Source organism: Anoplophora glabripennis, unplaced genomic scaffold (genome assembly GCF_000390285.2).
Source record: "Anoplophora glabripennis isolate ALB-LARVAE unplaced genomic scaffold, Agla_2.0 scaffold1094, whole genome shotgun sequence".
Classification (NCBI taxonomy): domain Eukaryota; kingdom Metazoa; phylum Arthropoda; class Insecta; order Coleoptera; family Cerambycidae; genus Anoplophora; species Anoplophora glabripennis.
In genome coordinates, this window is record NW_019417167.1 from 44782 (window position 1) to 66178 (window position 21397).

At 31.7% G+C, this 21397-nt stretch overlaps 3 protein-coding genes across 3 annotated transcripts; 1 reads left to right on the top strand and 2 right to left on the bottom strand.

Annotated features, from left to right (window-relative positions):
• Nucleotides 1-2320: 2320 nt before the first annotated feature.
• LOC108915707 (zinc finger with UFM1-specific peptidase domain protein-like) lies at nt 2321-7990 on the bottom strand. Its single transcript, XM_018721818.2, has 10 exons — nt 7861-7990; nt 7494-7741; nt 7221-7338; nt 6943-7109; nt 6497-6698; nt 6142-6426; nt 5806-6087; nt 5486-5711; nt 5204-5427; nt 2321-4149 (listed from the first exon to the last, which is right to left on the bottom strand). Exons 2-10 carry the CDS (start codon nt 7736-7738, stop codon nt 4105-4107), a joined length of 1794 nt encoding a protein of 597 aa, XP_018577334.1. The 5' UTR covers nt 7739-7741; nt 7861-7990; the 3' UTR covers nt 2321-4104.
• A 212-nt stretch (nt 7991-8202) lies between these two features.
• Nucleotides 8203-12186, top strand: LOC108915706 (mitochondrial 2-oxoglutarate/malate carrier protein). The gene is made up of 4 exons (XM_018721817.2): nt 8203-8267; nt 8346-8647; nt 9616-9943; nt 11316-12186. The coding sequence occupies exons 1-4, from the start codon at nt 8203-8205 to the stop codon at nt 11539-11541; spliced, it is 921 nt and encodes a 306-aa protein (XP_018577333.1). The 3' UTR covers nt 11542-12186.
• Nucleotides 12187-16416: 4230 nt separating this feature from the next.
• LOC108915700 (2-phosphoxylose phosphatase 1) lies at nt 16417-20284 on the bottom strand. The gene is made up of 6 exons (XM_018721808.1): nt 19776-20284; nt 19237-19379; nt 18060-18183; nt 17719-17974; nt 17456-17659; nt 16417-17398 (listed from the first exon to the last, which is right to left on the bottom strand). The coding sequence occupies exons 1-6, from the start codon at nt 20011-20013 to the stop codon at nt 16900-16902; spliced, it is 1464 nt and encodes a 487-aa protein (XP_018577324.1). The 5' UTR covers nt 20014-20284; the 3' UTR covers nt 16417-16899.
• Nucleotides 20285-21397: the final 1113 nt, after the last annotated feature.

Below are 21397 nucleotides of genomic sequence, written 5' to 3' on the forward strand. Positions count from 1 at the left end.
GCTTATAAAACCATTGGTGCAGATACAACCAAGTTTAGAAATGGCCGAGTGGTGGCGTGAACAACAGTTAAGTGGGGTTTAAAAAACAAATTATAACTGAACTATTTATTTGATTGATTTGAAAAATATATATTTCAGATTAGTATTCTGGAGAACACATACTAATACCCCCAAAAAAGCCACACCCCGTTTAAAAAAGAAACTAAAAAAATTATTTAGTATAATGTTGAAAAAAAAACGTATATTTAAATTTTTAACCTTAATTTGAAAAGGAGCTAAGTGTGTAAAAGAATTAATTCTAACAATATTTATTAAAATACATACAATAGGTAACAACTTGCAAAATTTTAATATACTAAAGAAACAATAACAAAATATGAAAATAATAAATAAATTAGAAAAACTAAAGCTACCAATTTAATAAAAAATATATGGCAAATTACAATCACATTGAACCTTACATAATTTAAAAGTGTTTTTGTATCTTATAGGAGAAACATAAGATATAGAGGGCTATGTTCAGAAAATTATTCGAAAAGTTAGTTTTACATTAAAGTCTGTTAACTTTAATGCAATTTTTTGTATTCATGGTATTTTGTTTGGCAAATGTTCAGTGCAAGAAGCAAATTATGCAATAATTTTAACACAAAATCACTTTTAAGAAGGGAACTATTTCTATAATCCTTGAAATAGCTATTCATCTAACGCCTATATCAATTTGAAAAAGGTTCTATTTGGAAAAGAATTGTCTGGAATATTTTCCTAAATTACAGCAACTTTTCAATTTAGTAACATTTTCAATGTAAACAAAAAAATAATTGTAAGTACTTATTTAACAACCCTGTATTTTTAAAATTATTTGATTAACAAACGGGTTTTCTCGGCAAACTATAAAGTATATTTAATTTCCCTTGATATTCCAGAGAATCCCTATATTTTAGTTTTTAATAAATACAAACTACCACTTGTCTGTTTATATAATACAAATCTAGGGAATAGTTTTTAATGAAATCTAAAAATAATGAAATTATCACACAATCTACCTTTTGCATGCAATGATCTAAGTCTACAAGATAGAGGTTTGTACTTATTTTATTGCTTTGGGTAGATGTATGAGCAGCGTAATTTAAAATATGGTTTAGTAACATCAGGAAATGATTCATTGACCGTTCTTTACATCTAGCATTAGATATACAGGACAAGAAGGTTCGTCTAATTGTTGACATTGACCACATGTTCAGAGGAAGTTAGGCCGTCTGCGGCTAGGGGGCAGTGCAATCAACGTCGTCAGATCTAAGAAAGCATGTTTTAAAAAGAGACAAATTGGTACTTAAACTGTTATAAATGCGTGATTTGTTAGATCTGACGTCGATTGCAATGCTCCCACAATCCTGACAGCCTATAAACGTCAAAATTTGTAGGCAAGCATCAGGCTCCGCTTGACTTATCTGAGCGTAGCTTATACAGAGTGTTAGAAGTTTGACTGCCTTAATTTTAACAGACGATAGAATACATTAAATAAACAAAAAACCTTATGACAAGAGTCCTAAACTCAACCATTTCGAAGAAAAAAGATTATCAAAACCTCCAACTTGATGTACAAAAGTTCGATTATTGACATAACTGCATGCATAGAATACTATAAAATACAATTTATCACTTTTTTGAACTTCTTTATGCTTAATTCTAAAAAATATTTAGCGTAATTTTAAAATTCGATAGAATTCATATCGAGCAATGTGAAACGGCGCGGCGGATAAATCGAGGTACTAAATGCTGTCTAGCAATACGCAATTCTGTTGGTATCTGGAATTGGACCATGTCTGAGTGTTTTTTGCGTACCATTTCCTTTTCTTGAGGTGTTTTCCTGGAGTGCGCGAAAATTGGATTCGAAAGTGAATTTTGCTTTTTGGTAAGTACCTAAATTTTAATACATATGATTATTTGGATAACGTGAATTTTTGGGTACTTTAATTACATATTTTTCAAATTCAGAATTTGATTAAAAGTTAAGTTCGTTATAAGAGATTCATAATTACTAAAATTTGAGCTAAAATTTAAGCACAACACTATCTTCGTACTACAAAATCGATACATTTGATTTTATTTATTTAAAAACTGGAAAACAATTGTCTTGAAAGTTACTAAATGTTTCACAATAATAGCTGTTTACATTTTTTCCGTAGGACAAGTCTGCTGCGTGCACGAGTGGCATGCACCAGCTATGTAGCGTTAGGTTAAGCGCTGTTGTCACGTTGTGATGAAACTCCCCAATATTAATACTCGCTGTATTTTGAAAACTGTTAATCTTACGCCCCTGTAATATACAACTTTTTTGTGATTTATGATTACTTTATCTCATGCTGAAGTAGTGGCAGTCAAATTTTTTACACCCTATATAATCAATGTATCTGACAAGACATCCATATTTAAAACAATATAAAGTTACAATAGTTAAAAAAACGTAGCATTCCATCTACAGCGGTTATTGTTGAAGATAAAAAGTAAAAGTATACCGGGTGTTCCATTATTAAAAAGAACAGTTTGTTTATTTTAACACATTTGCAATGTTCGTTTGTTTGATTTCATATAAAATTCTCACGCTTTAGAAAAATTTATTTAACATGTATGTATTTAACATTTCATATCTCCAAAAATAGCAGCTGCAAGTATGGTGTAAAATATAGGAAAACACACTGTACAGGGTTTTCATTTATATTTTGACACAAAGTTAAGGGGGTTTTGTAGAGTGTGCATTATGAACTGGGTATACTGATCGATTAGTATTTTTTCAGCATTCGTAGGAATCATTTCACAAAAGAAATTTTAAAATGTCTTGTTTGAGCTATGCCTATCAAATTAACAAATATATTAGCTATTTTTCATCTATGATGGAACAATAATAAAATGTCATGTTTGTCAAATGCTGAGCTGACATTCCTGTCTGGCTAAAAGACACTGAAAGTAAAGTATAAAGGAAACAAACCCTTACAGCTGCCATACTGGATATTTTTATTACATGCCTTAATTTTTATATAGACTGTACTATTCCAGTATATGTAGATGATAATGAACGATACTGATTGTTTAACAGAAATATGTACCCAAATATCCATTACTTTAACATTGTATTGTCATATACATCGCAAGAATGAAGAAATAGAATAATAAAGGTCAAATTTCAAAATTCTTGGAAAGATGTAGACGAGACTAGGGATACGAAAAATAAAAAAATATGCCATGTTTTTGTTCACACTCTAACACCTAATAAAACAAATTATGTTGCAATTTTCACTCATAAAAGTACTTGTTAGGAGACTACATAAGTTGTTTTAATGAGACAGATATAGCATAACAACTGCATTCATCTACCTTTCTTTGTTTATTGTAGATCCCAATAAATGAAAACCCTGTACATCGTCTTTGGAAAAAAAAAGTATAAAAATGAAAATTTAATTGACTGTTTTAAAATAAATGCTTTTTATATTTGTATTAATGCAAGTTGAAATTTTTCATCAAAATTGAATCCTAGCGTATAAACGGCAAGAGATCTGCTTTTTTTTACTAATTTTTGAACTGTCAGTGAATATTCCATATATATTTATGCGAACGTGCAAAGGAAGTGTACAAATTCCAACAACCCTCTATTAGTTATGTTTGCCGACACTCACTCAAAAAATATCACAATAACTGAATAAACCAGTGTAGACGTTTTAAAAAATATGTAAAATACAAGTATATAATATATATTTATTGTTTTTAAAATATATAGTTAAGCTTTTATCTTACCAGCTACTTATTGACATTTCCAGGCCATGATTCAAAAGAAAAATGAAGGCTAAAGTGTGGCAAATTTTCACACAAACTCTTAAAAATTCACACATGAGGTCGCAGAAAACGTCATATCGGAAAAACCAAATTCTTTCGATGGGAAATTTTGAAAGTACCCTCGCACAAACACGAAAACAGAAGGTAATTGTGACCTCGATCATATGTAAACTTTTAAGATATATGAACAGCAAAGGTGGTGAAATATGTGGAGAGAATCTTTTTAAAACTTCATAAAGCCGACTTTATTTTCCTAACATTTCCAAAATGTCACTCTCACCGCTCTTGAGGGATCCGCAGACCACGCAAAATTTTACTTTGCTGAAAAATTATTTAAATTAAGCACACTCACATATGTACTGTATACAGGGTGGTCTCCTGATATTTTCGAGACGTAGGTCAGCGTTGCCAGATTTTTTTTCGGGCAAAACAGGATTTTGAAATTTTTTGAGTAAAAAAAGCGGGATTTTGTAGAGAGAGAGAGGTATAGGAGGGTATTTGCTATCTCCCTCTAGTAGCACACGATTGGCTGCCGTCCTCTCCCCCCCTGACAACGACAGAACCAATCGCATGGTGCTAGAGAGAGATAATATATACCCTCTTATACCTCTCTCCCTCTACAACGTCCGCTACACTCTCAGCCACTGGGACGCTGCTTCCAGTAGTAAATACTCTAAGGGACATATTAAAAAATGTATATAATCAATAGTTTTTAACTACTTATCCTTTTATTTTAGTTTCAAATTAAGTTTACATGATGATAGATAGCCAAAACTGTCATAGAAAATGTATTTTAATAAAAAGACTCTACTATACTACTCATCGCCTCATCGAGTAATAACCGAAAAGCGGGACTGATCCTGTCCCGCGCAGGCTTTTAATTTTGGGGTAAAAATCGGGACGTCCCGCCAAAATCTGGCAATGCTGACGTAGATACACAAAATGTAAGGCTATTTTTTTATATAAACTTTTTATATATATATATATATATATACTCTTTTTTAAAGGGAGCTGATAAATATCATATATTTTAGGATATCTTAAAAGTCGTGTAAGATATACTATTTATATTTTATATTCACACTTCAGGTACCTTGACAATAATTTATACAGTATTAAAATTCTGAAAATTTTGGAAAAAATCAATTTTAACAATGAAATTTAGGAAAATAAACTATAAGTTCTGTATAAGCACGACCCCATTGAACGTTACACCCTGTATTATTCTCTCCTTTGGAAAAAAGTTTATATAAACGTGTACTCTTTATTTTTTGATGAATTATATTTCCTGAAAATAACGGGAGATAATTTAAGACCACCCTAAGGTAAAAAAACAAAATCAAATGGTAATTACAAACGATAATGTTAATCGTACCTGATACTGCTGTTCATTGTCGATCATACCAACGATCGCAACGATCTGGTACTGCCGTGCTTTCATCGCTGCTTCGCTCTTCCTTAGTAATCTCAGTGCTGCAGTGACGCTATTCGTATCGCCAAACTGCGCCATCTGTTGTGGAGAATGACTAGGATCAAGGACTAAAAGAACCAAGCTGCCGTCCCTGTGAACTTCTATACCCATTATTGTCCGACTATGACCTGAGAAACAAAAAAATAAAACCATTTTGATCCCGATCGATGTGCCTGCGAAAGCTACCTTGATGCTGCAGGTAAAGGGGCGCTGTGAATTCACCACCAACTGAGCTTTCAAAATATTTTAGAACCCAATTAAATAATTCCGGATGGGTACCGCCGGGCCCAGTGGGGCGATGGAAATCGACCAATTGACACTTTATTCGTAGATATGATAGTAGAGTTACAACTTCCGTCGCCCCTATCCACTTCCTTGTATTGACCAGCCTGCATCCCAACTGTTCAGATCCCTACAAAGTATTTTACTTACCACAAGAAAAAGAAATAAAAAAATGAAAAATTCTACTTTAAAAAATTATTTTCGTACAAATTTCTCTGTTTTACCTGAACATCAAAACCCTGTGCCCACGCTTGTTCAATGAGTCCTTGAATTCTCGATATGCTCGGTACCGAACTTCTCGGCGGCTTCTGACCCTGCCACAACTTATAAAGTCTCTCGTTATACCCAGTATGTGTCAACAAGCTAGAAAACAACATCTGAGTGTTCCTGTAACCGCATCCCCATCCCCTGTCTCCATAAGAAGAAGCATAATGGTCGACGCAAGTGCAGAGCAGCGTTCTTACAACATTTGTAGCGTTATTACTCATCGCTCTAACTCGGGGAACCTAAAAATGAATCAACAATCCTCAATTTTATTAAAAGTAAATACATTTACTCACAATGCTTCTAGTAACCGAGCTCCCGTCGTCGATACCACAGCTTTCGGCAGCTCTTAGGTCCAAAGTCCGTTCATAATAATCAGCGACGCTCATTTCTCCTGCGTAGACAGCACGCTGCATATTAGTTACAGACTGTTCTCTGAAGTTACCCTGGTTGTCCATGCCGTACTGAGCACGCAGCAATTCGAATTCTCTTTGTTCGCGTTCGCGGAGAGCTGCTTTTTCCGCCGGCTGAGGCGAACCAGCGGGAAAGTGAGATTCTACATGTCTAATAGCTGCTTCGCTCTAAAAAAAAGAAATCGAGAAAAGTTTGTTAAATTACTGTGTAAAATATTTGCTTAAAAAAATTTCTTACGTTACAGTCACTGTCGATAGTAATACCGCAGACAGGACACGCATGAGTTGAAGGACTAGCCGGCGACAGGATGTCACGATGTTCGATATTGACATGAAGCTCCAGATCTGGTGCAGATTTGAAAGAATTAACACATAATGGGCAAGAGAATATCTCTTCCGTAGTTCCTCCCAACGACGGAGACGTCAGGTCAAAATGACTCCTAAAATAGAATAATTAAAAACCTAATAGCAAAATAAAGAACAATGTGTTATACATTATTTGCTAAAAATAAAAAAGGAACACAATTTTTAGAGATAATTATATATTTACATGTATTTTAAGTATTTTAATACACAAAAAATATTTAAGTAACAGAAAATTAACAACACAGCTAAAAATAACAACTAAATTAAAGTAAAATATACTTTCATATCAATGCACAGTGAAGTTTATTAAATAAATACCTGTTTACATGTTCTTCCAATTCATTAGGACTCAAGCTAGTATAGTTACACATAGGACATTGTAATTTGGGGGCAGAACTTTTCAATTTCAGAGCTAAATTAGAACGTAGCGGTGATCCCTGACCATGGCTGGAATTTTTTGGACTTGCTTCTCCACCCCCATTTATCTGAAAACAAATTTTATTATACATCACACTTTTACACAGCTAAGGTGAACTATCTGAGTATAAAAAAAAATCAAACAACTTAAATTTTAAGAAAATCGTTAGTACATTTACCTTTGGATTTAAATTTATGTTATTTATATTACTTTTAACTTCCCTAGGATTATTTTGATTATTACTAGAGTAAGACGGAAAGTTCCAATTATTTTCACCATTTAGCCCATTACATTCACTGCAAGAAAATATTTGTACATACATTGCTTAACGTTTTAATTCTAAAATTTCAATATTACTGTTGAATACAAGCACTAGATACTTCCCACAAAAAAATCAATATCAAAAATAAAACTCAATGCTTTTAAGTTATATGTGACAAAATATTATTACCTCGGACTAGGATCATCGATGAAGCTTATGTTCTGTTCAGACTCGGGAGTTAAAAAGTCTAAATGGGCCTGATTCACGTGTAAAATGAGTTCGGCTGGAGAAACAGCTGACAATTCACAGAAAGGGCACACAGCATTACCATCCACATGAGCAGTATGAGTATGGGTTCTAAATTCATCTTCACTAAGGCCTTCTAAACCACAAATTTCACAACAATAACTAAATCCTTGTATATTACTAGCCATATCCTAAAATTGTATTTTAGGTTAGAAAGGTGATAGGTCAATAAGACAGGTTTTTGTAGTTTAATAATTGAAATAAAACATAGTTCGATTTGAATATAACGATGAATTATTGATACACTTACTTATTTAGTATTTTTGTTGATGCAGAAAAACTGAACTTTTTAAATACATTTGATTATTTGACAGTTTCTGTGACCTAATTTTCGGCAACCCGCATAGCAAATCTGCATAACGAATTGCCTATTTTTGTGAACGGAAATTCATTTTTCCAGTAGCGATAGCGAATCGGCAATCGCTCCACTCGTAGTAATTCATAAAAGTTTTGTTTGACAAATATGTTACGATGACCTTTCTCACCTCTGCTAGTTAAACTGTCCAAGAACTGTGAAGATAGTTCATATTTTACACAAGTCGGTTGTATTTTACCGTTTGACAGTGATAGATTCCATTTTCATTGGAAAAATATGTCTAATAAGGAAACGAAAACTATTCCAAATGGCCTTAAATTTGCTTTTGGTGGTTCGGCAGGGTAAGATTTGCACACCTTGTCCCTTTTAAATCATATGTTTGCAAGATGAAGGCGGTAAATTTAAATATTCCTTTTCAGGATGCTGGCCACGATGTTTGTACAACCTTTAGATTTAATAAAAAATAGAATGCAATTAAGTAAAACCAAAGAATATAAAACGTCTTTTCATGCTTTCCAAGGCATTGTGGCTAAAGAAGGATTTTTTGCGTTATACAATGGAATCTCGGCAGGTCTCCTTAGACAAGCTACGTACACCACTACCCGATTAGGTATATACACCTGGCTCTTCGATCAGATGAAATCGCCTGATGGTAAACCACCTGGATTTTTCGCAAAAGCTGCAATCGGTATGGCTTCTGGTGTATGCGGAGCTTTTGTTGGTACGTTCCAGTTATTTAAACGTTTTCTCTTAATATAAAATGTTATACATATACCATTGCACATACTCATTATTTATTATTTTTGACCTTCAATATTAAACCTAAGTTTAATAGTAACTCTGTCATTTTTTTTTGTTATCTTTTCAGTTTAATTGAATATACATATTTAAATATTCTTTTCCAGCTACCAATATTTTATGTCAATGTTTTTATAAAAATAAATTACTTTGTAGACTAGGCAGAGACCAAATACATGTTATATAACTTCATTATTGCCTGCCTCCGAAAAACATATTTCAAGCTAGTTACTAATACCTTGTGACTTCTAAAATTAAATTTAAAAAACTCGTAAAATAATCAGTTCCATTAAAAAATATGCTGAACTGTTGACTCCGGTTAAGTAATACCTATTCTTGGCCATGTTCCAATTTTTATAAAAGTTTGTTTTCCGGACAATACAAACAAAAATGTTTTACAAATGCGTATAGAAGTATATCTGTTTTGTTACTTATGATTTTATCATATCATATCTAATAAAACAAATCAGATAGGTATATTTTTTCATATTTTGAAAAGCAACATATTGAATCGTAAGATAAAATTATATAATAACATTTGTGAGATTTTATCTATTTTATTTTATATCCCTCTATAAATTATTCACATTCTCACATCATTATTTGTTACATTAATGAGAAAATTTTAAAATAATTACTTAGTTTTTTAAATTGAACCTTGAACCAAATATGAACCTATTAGCATACATTTTTTATAATTTTATCATTTTTTTTCTTCCAGTTAGGTGGATATTTTGAGATTTAAAATTCTATTTTTATGTAACGTTTTTTATTTAAATCCAGTCCTTAACAAAAAATACCTTCCACCTTCTGTTTCCTTTTTTTTAATGTGATGAGGAAATTACACTGATTTCTGATTGATTGCACAAATCAAACATATTTTTTATCTAGGTACCCCCGCCGAGGTAGCGCTGATTCGAATGACCGCCGATGGTCGTTTACCACCGAACGAACGGAGAAACTACAAACACGTGCTCGACGCTTTAATGAGAATTTACAAGGAGGAAGGACTATTAACGCTTTGGAGAGGCGCCATACCCACCATGGGTAGAGCTATGGTTGTCAATGCTGCACAGTTGGCTAGTTATTCGCAAGCCAAACAAATTTTGGTGGAAAATTTGAACCTTAACGAAGGAATATTCCTTCACTTCATTGCATCCATGATATCCGGGCTTATCACCACTGCTGCGTCCATGCCCGTCGATATTGCCAAAACCAGGTAAGTCAGAACTTAAATATTTTTTTAAAATAAATGTTTTTTTTTAATTTTATGGGATTTGCTCTAAATAAATCTTTTAAGGTTTTAATACTCCTCAAATTCCTGATATAACTTATCTATATTCAGTTATGTAAGTATGGATTAATAATAAATTGTTTATCATTTTAAAAATATCAGCGTTATTTGTTTCATTCTGAGTAAAATAATGTGATTATTCTCACAAAAAAGGAATGTTTAAGCTGTTGTTAAGAAATATCCAGATTCTGGATAGACAAACATGATTTTGCCATGCTTGGATACATTATCTTAATGAAATAATGTTATGAAATCTATGAAATTAAGTCGCCTAAAAAAATTAATTTGTGTCAGATTATTCCTCATGATAATTTCTGAATTAACGTTCATGTTTACCGTTTGAAATCAGTAATGTGTTACTAAATGTTATTTTCATAAAATAATAATGTAATTGTAAGCATTTATTACCTCATTGTTTAATCACTAGTCAGTAAAAAATAAACTTCATAAAAATTAATGAAATGTACATACTCAAATATGCAAATTTGGTTCTTATTGTTGCACAAGTAAAAGGTGAAACTGTTTATTCTTATTCTATTAATAAGGACTGTCCTTCTTTAACATGATTTTTTTTGTTTATTTGGGTTGTTGCCACTTGTGGAAAAATTAAAAATGAATTGAACAAAACAAATCTCAAAAAATACCATACTAAAAAAGCAGATATAACGTCACTATATTACCTCACTTTGATATTAATTTGTGTTTCCAAAATTGATCTATTTTCGTTTTAAAAACTGATGTTCTTTTTATATTTTGATAACCGAAATAAATTAATTTTTAAGATTTAAACTATTTTAAAATGAATGTTATGGTTGGTTTATAAAAAAGTATTAGTCCTAACTTAGCCGTAACTTAACCTTAATCTTAGCCCTAAAAAGTTAAATGTACAGAATGTAATGTATCGGTTTATAAAAATCTTAACCTTTACCTAGTTCTATACATTACATTTTGTACATTTAAATTTTTAAGATTAAGGTTAAGTTAAGGCTAAGTTAGGACTAATACTTTTTTATGAACCAATCAATACTTTTATATAAACCAACCCTAGATTAGTGTGTGGCTCAGATATAACCTGTAAAATATGACATATTCTTATGTCATTGCTACTCAACGCCTACTGGTACAAAGCATTACATTGTATCTACTGGCACAAAATGAAATGACCTACTAACAAGTATAGTCGGCCTTTTTCAACGTGAAATACCGGATAGAATTTTTTAACTTTTTTCACAAGTGAATAGAAAAACCCAAAATTACGCTACAAATAAATAACTTCAGACAATGTCTTCTTTTATAGGATCCAGAATATGAAAACGATAAACGGAAAACCGGAATATTCGGGACCAATCCACGTCTTAGCGTCCGTCGTCAAAAACGAGGGCTTGTTTGCCTTATGGAAAGGGTTCGCTCCATATTACTTCCGCCTGGGGCCCCACACAGTTCTCACCTTTATTTTCTTGGAACAGATGAATGCAGCATACTACCAATATGTTCTTGGCGAAAAAGGGAAGGGTGGGCTTTAAATTAATTTTTATACCTATGTACAGTCGATCGTTTGATGGTGAGATGCAACCATATGCAATGCCAAATAGTTAATCATTTAATATTTTTAGCGCGATACATAAATATTTTCCTTATTATTTTCTGCTAAAAGTGTCTGGGGCTAGCAAGAAATTTTGTCATTTTTAGAAACTCCTATTTTGTCAATTTTCAATTATTTTTCTACACTTTATTATACACCCCTGCTATTTTACTTAATTCAAAGATATACTTCAAGTGAATTTCTTTAATATTAGTGAGAAATCCTCACGAATATGAATTATTTTTAGAACAATTTTACAAGTTATATACTTTTAAATTGTTGGTACAATTTAATGGTACGTTTTTATTACAATGTTTTTCATACTTGTACATATTTTATTTTTTATTAATTGCTGTTATGTGTTATTTCGATGTATATGATTGAATTGTAATAATCATCTTATACTGTGATAAACATGATAAATCTTCAGTGTACATAGGAATTTGTAAGGTATTATAATGAACTTTTTTCGTTTTTGAAAATGATATGTATACACTAAGAGAACATTGAGGAATATTTATAATACCAATTTGAAGAATCATTGTATATTTCCTCCTTGAAAAGTAATAAAAGTTTTGTTTTCTAATTTGTAGTTTTTTTTTTAAATTTATATTCAAAGCAGATAACGAAAATATTAAGAAGGAAATGCTACAAACTTGGAACGGCACGAAAAACGAATGTTCCTACCGAGAATTGGTAACTTATGAGACAGTTTAGGAGTTCAACTTTTGTTCTAATATATACAGGGTGTTTTAGTTATAGTTTTCCTTTTAACATAATGTAGAACTCAAAAAGTACAAACATTTTTTCAAATAAAATTTTTAAAAACTCGGAAATTACAAAAATAAAAATGTTGTAGGCAGGTCGGAGCCTGCCCAGGCCCGGTCTGGCCAGGTCGGGAAGTCGGCAAACCCCGACTTATTTTGGAAGATAGGCCCCCAAACAACTAACGAGGCGCCAAAAGTATAAGAAATTTTTTTGTAAATTCTTGAGATATAGCCACCGTAAATTGAAAAGAAAAAAGAAGAATGTAAAAATAAAAATTGAATCTTTTGTAGAAACGGGATTTTTCCAGGTCAAAAAAATAACACAAATTTTATTAATTTGCCCTATACCCTTATAAATAGTGTACCTACAGGAAAGAAAGAGAGAAATAAATATATATTCCAAACCGTAAGCCCTCTACACTAATAAGTCCTTTATCTATAAGCCGTGTGCCGGGAGGAAAAACGAGAGAATTCGAAATTTAATATAACTTTCTTTAAGCCAAAAAAAGATTCGGTGTGTAGTGCCCATAAGAATACAGATTCCGAGAAGAGAACAAAAAAAATGATTATAATAATCATAATTTAAAGAAAATCGCGGTTCGAAATCTGAAAGACATTGATAAAGAATTTTCGAAAACTGATAAATCTCTAATAACAGCATGCTTTAATTTGCAGAAGGTGTTAGTAACGCCCAAGTCAGAAGTCAGCGATTTTTATTAAAGTGAAATCGCAACATACAACTTTACAACTTATGATTTATCGAACCCGTATCAAAATATCGAAAAAGAACCGGATGAAATTGGAAGTTGTTTATAGATTTTTTAAAAAGTGTTAAAGAAAATGGCATACGAAAGGTTATTCTTTATTCCGACAATTGCGGTGGTCAAAACCGTAATCGTTTTGTTTTTGCGATGTTTGCTGATTCATCAATGACTTTGGATTTGGAAATAACACACTGTTTTCTTGAAATTGGCCACATGCAGAATGAAAATGACAGCATCCATGCTGTAATTGAAGTTGTAAAAATACGTCACTCTGCTATATACACTTCTGATCAGTGGATTATCTAATAAAAATGGCCAAAGTTACTGACCCACAGTACAAAGTAAAAGAAATGTCACAAGAAGATTTTGTAACTTTTAAACCAATGGTAAAGAAACAAAACTGGAAAAAATATATTAGTGGAGGCTGTAAAAATCAGCAAAATCCGAGAAATCCTTGCAATCCAAAGTCTCCCAATAAAGTATTTTTTGTGTATAATTTTGGAGAAAGTCATAAAGAACTAGACTTACAAACAAAAAACACACGCAAACGCGAAGAATATCAATTTCCAAAATTGTATCAAGGTTTGCTGCCAATTGATGGTAAAAAATTTAGCGGTCTTTTAGGTCTTTTTGTTTTATGTCATTATTGATTAACAAATATTTTTTATCTAAAAATAGAAAATGTTTAATTTTTCTGTACCTTATTAGTGTAGCAAGTTGTTTCTCAATAAAAAACTTTGTCGACGAAAACTGTAGTAACTCATTCAAAATCTATTTTTTTTCTTATCCTAAACTATTTTATTTAGATCATCAATAATAATAATTAATTAAGACCTTAATAATAATTACTTTGTTAAAGAAGAACGATTTAGCTCTTGTAATAAAAAAAAATAACAAACATTATTATTTTCTCAACTATTCAAATGCAATTGTATGTCAGTATAACCAAATTTGGGATACGACAGTTTTCCTTGGGAGAGTCGATATGCACCCTAATAACAATAATAAATCAAATAGGCCTCGAATTCCGTTTTTCTCGACGGCCCCTGAAAGAGCCAGACCGGGCCTGAGCCTGCCTAAAGATGTTCGAATTTATCACCACCACTTTTATTTCCACTCATGCTTTTAGGGTAAAAATTTTTCCTGAATAATTTCTATTTCGTTTTTTACATTCTCAAAATTTCTCCATTGTTCTCACTTTAGTTTCATGCACCAATTTTTTCATGTAACCACGTGCATTACAGTGATATGGTGTGATATTTCCACATGCCATTCATTATTTAGATAATCTTACTTTTTACGTCTCAAATAAAGTGGATAGTCGAGATACCTGTTTTAGAAATTATTTATTCCATTGTTAATGGAACAAATTTGGTGAAATTTACATACCTCATGCACGTTTCACTATAAAAGACATTAAAAAAACTGATTTGTATGAATATCCTGAAAAAAATTAGATCAGAATTTGTTTGAATGTTGAGCACTCAAGAAACCTAGAAATAACTATAGGCACGGGATTAAAATTAATAATGTTTTATTGTAATGTGTGATGCTAATAGTTTAAATAACTAGGTGGATTTCATCCGGTCCAACGACACTTAGAGTGTACTATAATTCAATAAACATAGAAATCCAAATAAAAAATTTAGATGAACTTGGAATGATAACATTGAAGACGGATTTTTTGAGACAAAACGTCTGAATCTGGTTTGGGCTGAGGCAGGTATTGAGAGTCATGAAGGCTTGCAACAAATGTAATGAAAGGATCCCGCACAAAATGAATGGAAATTGGGTCCCGCTAGATTTGGCTAAAATTGTAATATGTTATAGTTCTCGACATTCTGATGAAAAGTTGTCACGGGCCCAAAGTGATCCTATGGATAGTTTCAGAGATACAGAGGGGGGAAGTGTGTGATTTTGGCTGTAGGACTGAGTAAGCTTCACGAACTTTCAAGTTGATGCATTCAAAAACTGAGGCATGTAATGAATTTTGACAAGTAGGTACAATGCTTTTGGGATCACTGGATCTGAATTCTGCCAGCGGGGCTTGAATTGAGATAAGTCAAATGAAATGACCTTGACTTGATTTCCAGGTGACCTTATAAGGGTAAGCTATTCGCGAAATCAGGTTCAGCGACCTCAAAAGCATACATACTTATAGGTAAACATTCATGAAAGGCATTTTCTGTACTTTGACCTTGAAATGATCTTGACTTGACCTAAATGTGACCTTGTAGGGCTAGCTATCCCCAAATTCAGTTCCTCCCCCAAAAAAAAAACTTATATACGCACTGGTTGAAATTCAGTACAAGCCTTTGCTTTAGTTTCATCTTGAAATGACCTTGAATTGACTTGAAGGTGACCTTTAGAGTTACGCTATCCAGATTCACATTCTTCGAGCCCAAAAATCTATACACTCACTAGTCAAAATTCAATACAAGTCTTTTCTTCAGTTTGACCTTGAAACGACCATTACCTGACCTCCAGGTGACCTTAGATAGCTAAGCTATCCAAGAATTCAGGTTCAGTGATTCCAAAAGCATTGTACCTACTGGTCAAAATTCATTACATGCCTCAGTTTTTGAATCCATCAACTTGAAACTTCATGAAGCTTACTCAGTCCTACAGCTAAAATCATCTATTGGGACCCAATTTCCATTCATTTTGTGCGGGGTCCTTTCCAGGTCCGTATTTAAAAAAATTAAGTGGATGATCGATGGTGCTGGAAAGATAAAACATTACATATAAAAATTGACTATGCCATTCGACAGAGGGCAAAAAGTTGCCTTTTTCCAATATCAGGTTGAAATGAAACAAAAACGTATTTCCAAAGTTTCAGTTTTTTTCAAATATTTCGAAAACTAATCACATTATCCTTGATTTTTTAGAGGCATAATGTTGATTTCAAAATTACGCAACTTTGCTCACATTTAAGCTAGTTCGTATCTCTTACCGCTTCCGAGATCCCTGTAGTGAGAAGCAAATCTGTAACAGCCTGTATATTCAAATTATTTCATGGCTTTTCCATTATTTTTTAAATTTGGAAAAAATGTTATTTAAGAAAATTACTAGAGTTCTGTCTGGTAAATAGGAAAAGTTAGAAAATACCCTGTATATACGTATTTAAAAATATTATGGGATGAAGTTATTACAAATAGTGGTATCTTATTAAGTTTCTGATAATTTTCAGCTATTAGTGAAGGAGCGATTAATTACTAAGTTACTTAAAAAAAACTGTAACAAAACATCAATATATTTATTATTTTAAATACACTATTACACGAGAACTATTATTGATCACAGTAAAGAGCTGAGACAATGCTTTTAAAAAAAATATTAGTGTGAAATAGTCATACATTGAAATATTCTTACAACTTATTTTACTAATTAAATAAACAAATATAGAAATAGAAATTGTGATATTCCACTTAACATAAATAAGAAATAAATATTGATTATGGTAACTGACTAATACAGTGTAATAAATATACCTATTACAATATTTAGAAAATATTAAAAAGTACATAAACCGTTTCACGTCTATTTCTATTAAAAGATTTCTAAAGTAAGAAACTGTTTTTCCAGGAGCCAATGAAAAATTTTATGTTACTGATTATGTAATTCTGTTACATTTGTCAAAAATTGTAATTTCGTGAATAACTCCCGCACCCTTCATCCTTTAAAACCATCAAATCTCAATAATTTACATTCCACATAAAATAAATCTGTTAAAATCTTCTAAAAACATTTAAACGCCTGACGATAACATTAATCATTCTTGTAAAGACAGGCGTCTTTAAAATTTGATACATTCAGTGAACTAAAGTAATCGTCATGCAAAAATCTTACGATATCTTCAATCTTGCACAAGTTAGTTTTAGCGTCCACACTGACGAAGTTTTTACAAAAACTAATTTGTTTCGTAACATCTTTCCCGTTGGAAAGCAACCTGAAATAAATTCCTTTGGCATTGTTGGATTCGCGGTTATCCTGATACACTTCGAATATAATTCGAGCTGCGTATCTTAACAGAAATGGATCGTTATGCAGCCCTAGCGCTGTGGCGAGCTGTTCAAGCGTGTGGTCATGTCCAGAGTACAACACTAAGTAAGGACCGTTATTAGATACCATATGTAACATTTGCTGGACGATATGCCGTATCAGTCCATATGATTTCAATAAACAGTATCTTTTCCAATAGGTATTCCTCCACTTTTGATAGTTTACCCAGTCGGTGTAAGCAAAAATACCGACAACATTTTGTCTCCTGTAAATGAATCGAAGATTAAAAGATGAGAAACTAAAAATAACAAACAAATCTTACTTTATACAATTTAAAGGTGATTCACATGGTAGACCACTCTTGTGGCAAACGAAACTTAAAAGTGCATCCCTGACAGCGTGAGGATCGCTACCTAGTGGACCCTGTTCGGCGTTAGTTGAAAATAAAGATTTTCCAGTTGTATCGGCAAGGTTCGCTACAGCTGGATGTGATCTAAGTTGATGAGATATATTTTTCCTTACATATCTAAAATTTCATGTTCCCTTAATTATAATTCAAGTAAATTTAAATTATCGATAAATTACTTTGATAGTTTTTCTGTTACGGGACATCCGCAATCCTTGAAACAAAAGCTCATACTCTGACTTTCATAAATATTAATTCTTGTTAATGTATCATGAGGGATTAGTCCATATAAAAAAGCCAGAGCTGATTGGAACGTCCTTCTGTACCTTGTACTGTATATTATGAGTTCGTAAGGGCTCAAAACCCTCAGTTTGGGCCATACTTTGTGATACGTCTGGCTAAGTAAATGGCCTAACTTTAGCAATTGGGTTATACCTTGAATAAAATATTATACGATAAGTTTACTAGTAACTAATGAAGCAAAATATTTAAAAAAAATTGAGAACATGTTTTTTTTTACCTTGCATAGTGAGCTGACCCAACTGACACAACTTTGAATGAGTTGGGAGGAATGGAAAACCATGAAACGGTCCTGGACCTACCCATGATACTTTCCCAGAAAGTGTTTGATTGTTTACATAATCCTTAAAAATATTTTATAATATACAGGGTGTTACAAAAAAGTAGGTAAATTCATTGCCCACAGAATTAAGGGCGAAATTTTTCATACTCTTTTTCAAGATACAGTGTGGCTATATTTTAATTTAAAAACAATTACTTATGTAGGTGAACACAATAAGATGAGAAAGTCGTAAAAATTAATGTGTTGGCCAACGCACATATAAAATTTTTTCATCGACTAATAATTTTATTTCACTTTGTTAATTATTAACTTTGACTTAGATCATGTTTTAGATGCTCTGTTATTTTACGTTTCAGGGTAAATATTTCACATCCACTTTTATTTCACGGCCACTGATTCGTTTTGTCACATTATAGCGAATGTGAAGTAATTGAGTCATAAAATATTTGTAGATATACCTAAAATAGTATAATTTAAAAAATTACATTTTTTTCTAAAGAATTGAGTTCGTAAAACTATTTTATAATGAGATGGATGGAATAACGACTGTTAATTTTTAATATAGGCTTAAATATATAACCGTTTACCTTATTCAGTAAATTTTTTGTACTTTCGATAAAAAAAAATCGAAGAGTGAGCAGTATAAAGGGGTGTTGTAGTTTGGCCCTCTTACTAATTTTTGTACATAGTTATGCTTCAAATGTAATGTTCAGCAGCTTTTATCATTTTTATTCTGATTTGATAATTTTTTTAATCGGTGCACCTTGAAAAAATTGCCTATCTGCAAAACGATGCAATGAGATATCTATTATTTTCTCCCAATGGTTAAAAGCTTCACTTACTCTTTTGAAAAACCCTGTATATACTAATATGACTGCAATTTGGTAAATTTTGTATAAATTGGATAAGGTCCACTAAAAAAACCTGCATTAAATCTATATTTAAATGCACACTTCTTTAAATAAAATGTGTATGCCAACGAAATACATTCATAATCCGAAAATAACTTTTACATTTTAAATATAGACTGGTATGCTTATATGAATGTGGAATAAAAAATTACAACAGGTTTGTCGGGTTTATCAAATAAATTAACATCAAAACAAAATTGTACCTTGTATGAGGTCAACAGTTCTGAGTTGTCAGTTCCACAGTTAATAGAGGATATTTTTTTTACATGTTGTAACGGTCCTCTATCACCATGCCTAATTAAAATCAACAGTCCACTCAGTACCCATTTGTCTGTTTGCAGTATCCCTGTAAAGTAATTGTTTAAATATTTCTTATTTAGCACAAAACATGTACGTTGTTTAGCTAAAAATAGAAGCTAGATAAAAGTACCGTAAATAATAATAGTTACGAAATTACTGCTAAATATAGGTACATATTTTTTAAATGATACGATGTACCGGGATTGTAAACAATTTGAGTTATAAACGAAATAAAGAATAAGTAGAAATCTATTGTTATAGAATATAATTTAAAATATCTTCTTTCTTCTTCTGAATATAATTTTTCAATTCATAAATCCATGAATTCTTTACATTTATTTTAAATTTTAAAAAATAGGAACTTGGACTGTTATAATAAAATGTTGTGTTGTGTTATTTGCAACTTAATATAAATACAGGATGTTAACATTTTCATAACTACCTTCTTCCCCTGTCTCAAGTTCATCAGGAAAATTACATATTTTGAAAATTCTCTTGGTTTTGATATCCACCGACAAGCCACTGTACAATTCGGTGGCCACCGTAGGAGAATCAAGAAATTTCTGCTTTGGCTCTAGAAATTTATAAATCCCAACAATTAAGAGCAAGATCCATACACTCATCAACAGATAACAATGGATAGCCTTATTTTGAGGCATTCGTAACAAATTAAAGATCATCTATTTATTAATCCAGGTGGTTTGTTTTCATCATAATCGTAAGTCACTTCCTATTCAGGCGATTTCACATATTTATTGAGTTATATTAATTATAACCATACTTTATGAGAAGGGAGTAATTAAAAATGAGATGGGACGTCTATATAATTCATTGTAATCTAATCAGACTTCATTTCCAAGTTGAGATAATCTATTAATAATTAGTAAAAAAAAAGATATACTTGTTTACATATCCCAGAAGGCAAAACACAATTTTGGCAACACAACACAACTACTACCTCTTCCTCTTCTACAAATAAAATTTGTCAGATCGCAACCCAAAGAACAGGGACGGAGGGAGGTAAGTCCTTTGAAATTATAAATTTAATCTAAATTTATCTAAATTAAAAGTATTATTATTTCAACAAAATAATTGCTGTCTATGTGTGTTCTGAGCTTCCGAGTTCTGAAGCTACATCTATGTTATATAAAGAAGCAAAAAGAAAACAGATCATAAATCCGCTCGTGTAAGGATGCCATAAAGAAGTTGATATTATCAGCGTGGTTTAATTAATAACTAAATTAATTTTGTCTAGAAATAAGTCCTCTCTATTTTTTTTCTGGGGACATATTAAATAATCGGTTTATAGTTTTATAGGACGCCAACTACCGATTTTGATCTAGTACACAATCGTATTATCCCATCTTATGGGACAATTCTACAAACTTCGGGAATCTATGAACGTGAGTAATTTTTGAGTAAATTGCAAAAAAGGGAACTTAATTTATTTTTTTAGTAAAAAAGGGAATATTTTAATGAAAAAATGCAAGAGATAGAAAACTTCCTAAGTGCATGAGCCAAGATTTTAAATGGTATTTTTTACATTGCAAATTTTCAACCCCGTATAAATAAGATGAAAAAAAACACGAAGGATTACAATTCCCCACCTCTTTTTAGTATGACGATGAGGCTTTTGATAAGTTAAAGTAATTTTCTATTAAATTGCATTCTTTTATGTTTCTCAACTGTGTGAAATAAAATACAAACCGAAATGTAAGTGGTCTCTCTAAAGCAGTCTCTTTAAAAGGGTGTAATTCCGATGGTACACGACTTTACGAAAAGACCTGCCTTAATTTTTAGCAAAAAGTAGCTCATTAAAATTTGTCGCAAAACATTCCGTATACAATTCAAAAATTGCCAAAAACAGGTTTTAGCGCGATCAAATTTATCAATTATAGTAATTAATCATAATTTAAATAACACAGAAACAAATACGTTATTCTGTAATTTATTAAAAACAAAAACATGTATACATCCGATATAATGGTAAAATAAATCCTGAATCCAACCCTGACATTATTGTTGCTCAAAGCAAAGCGCAAACTCTTGCCGGGCAATCGACGA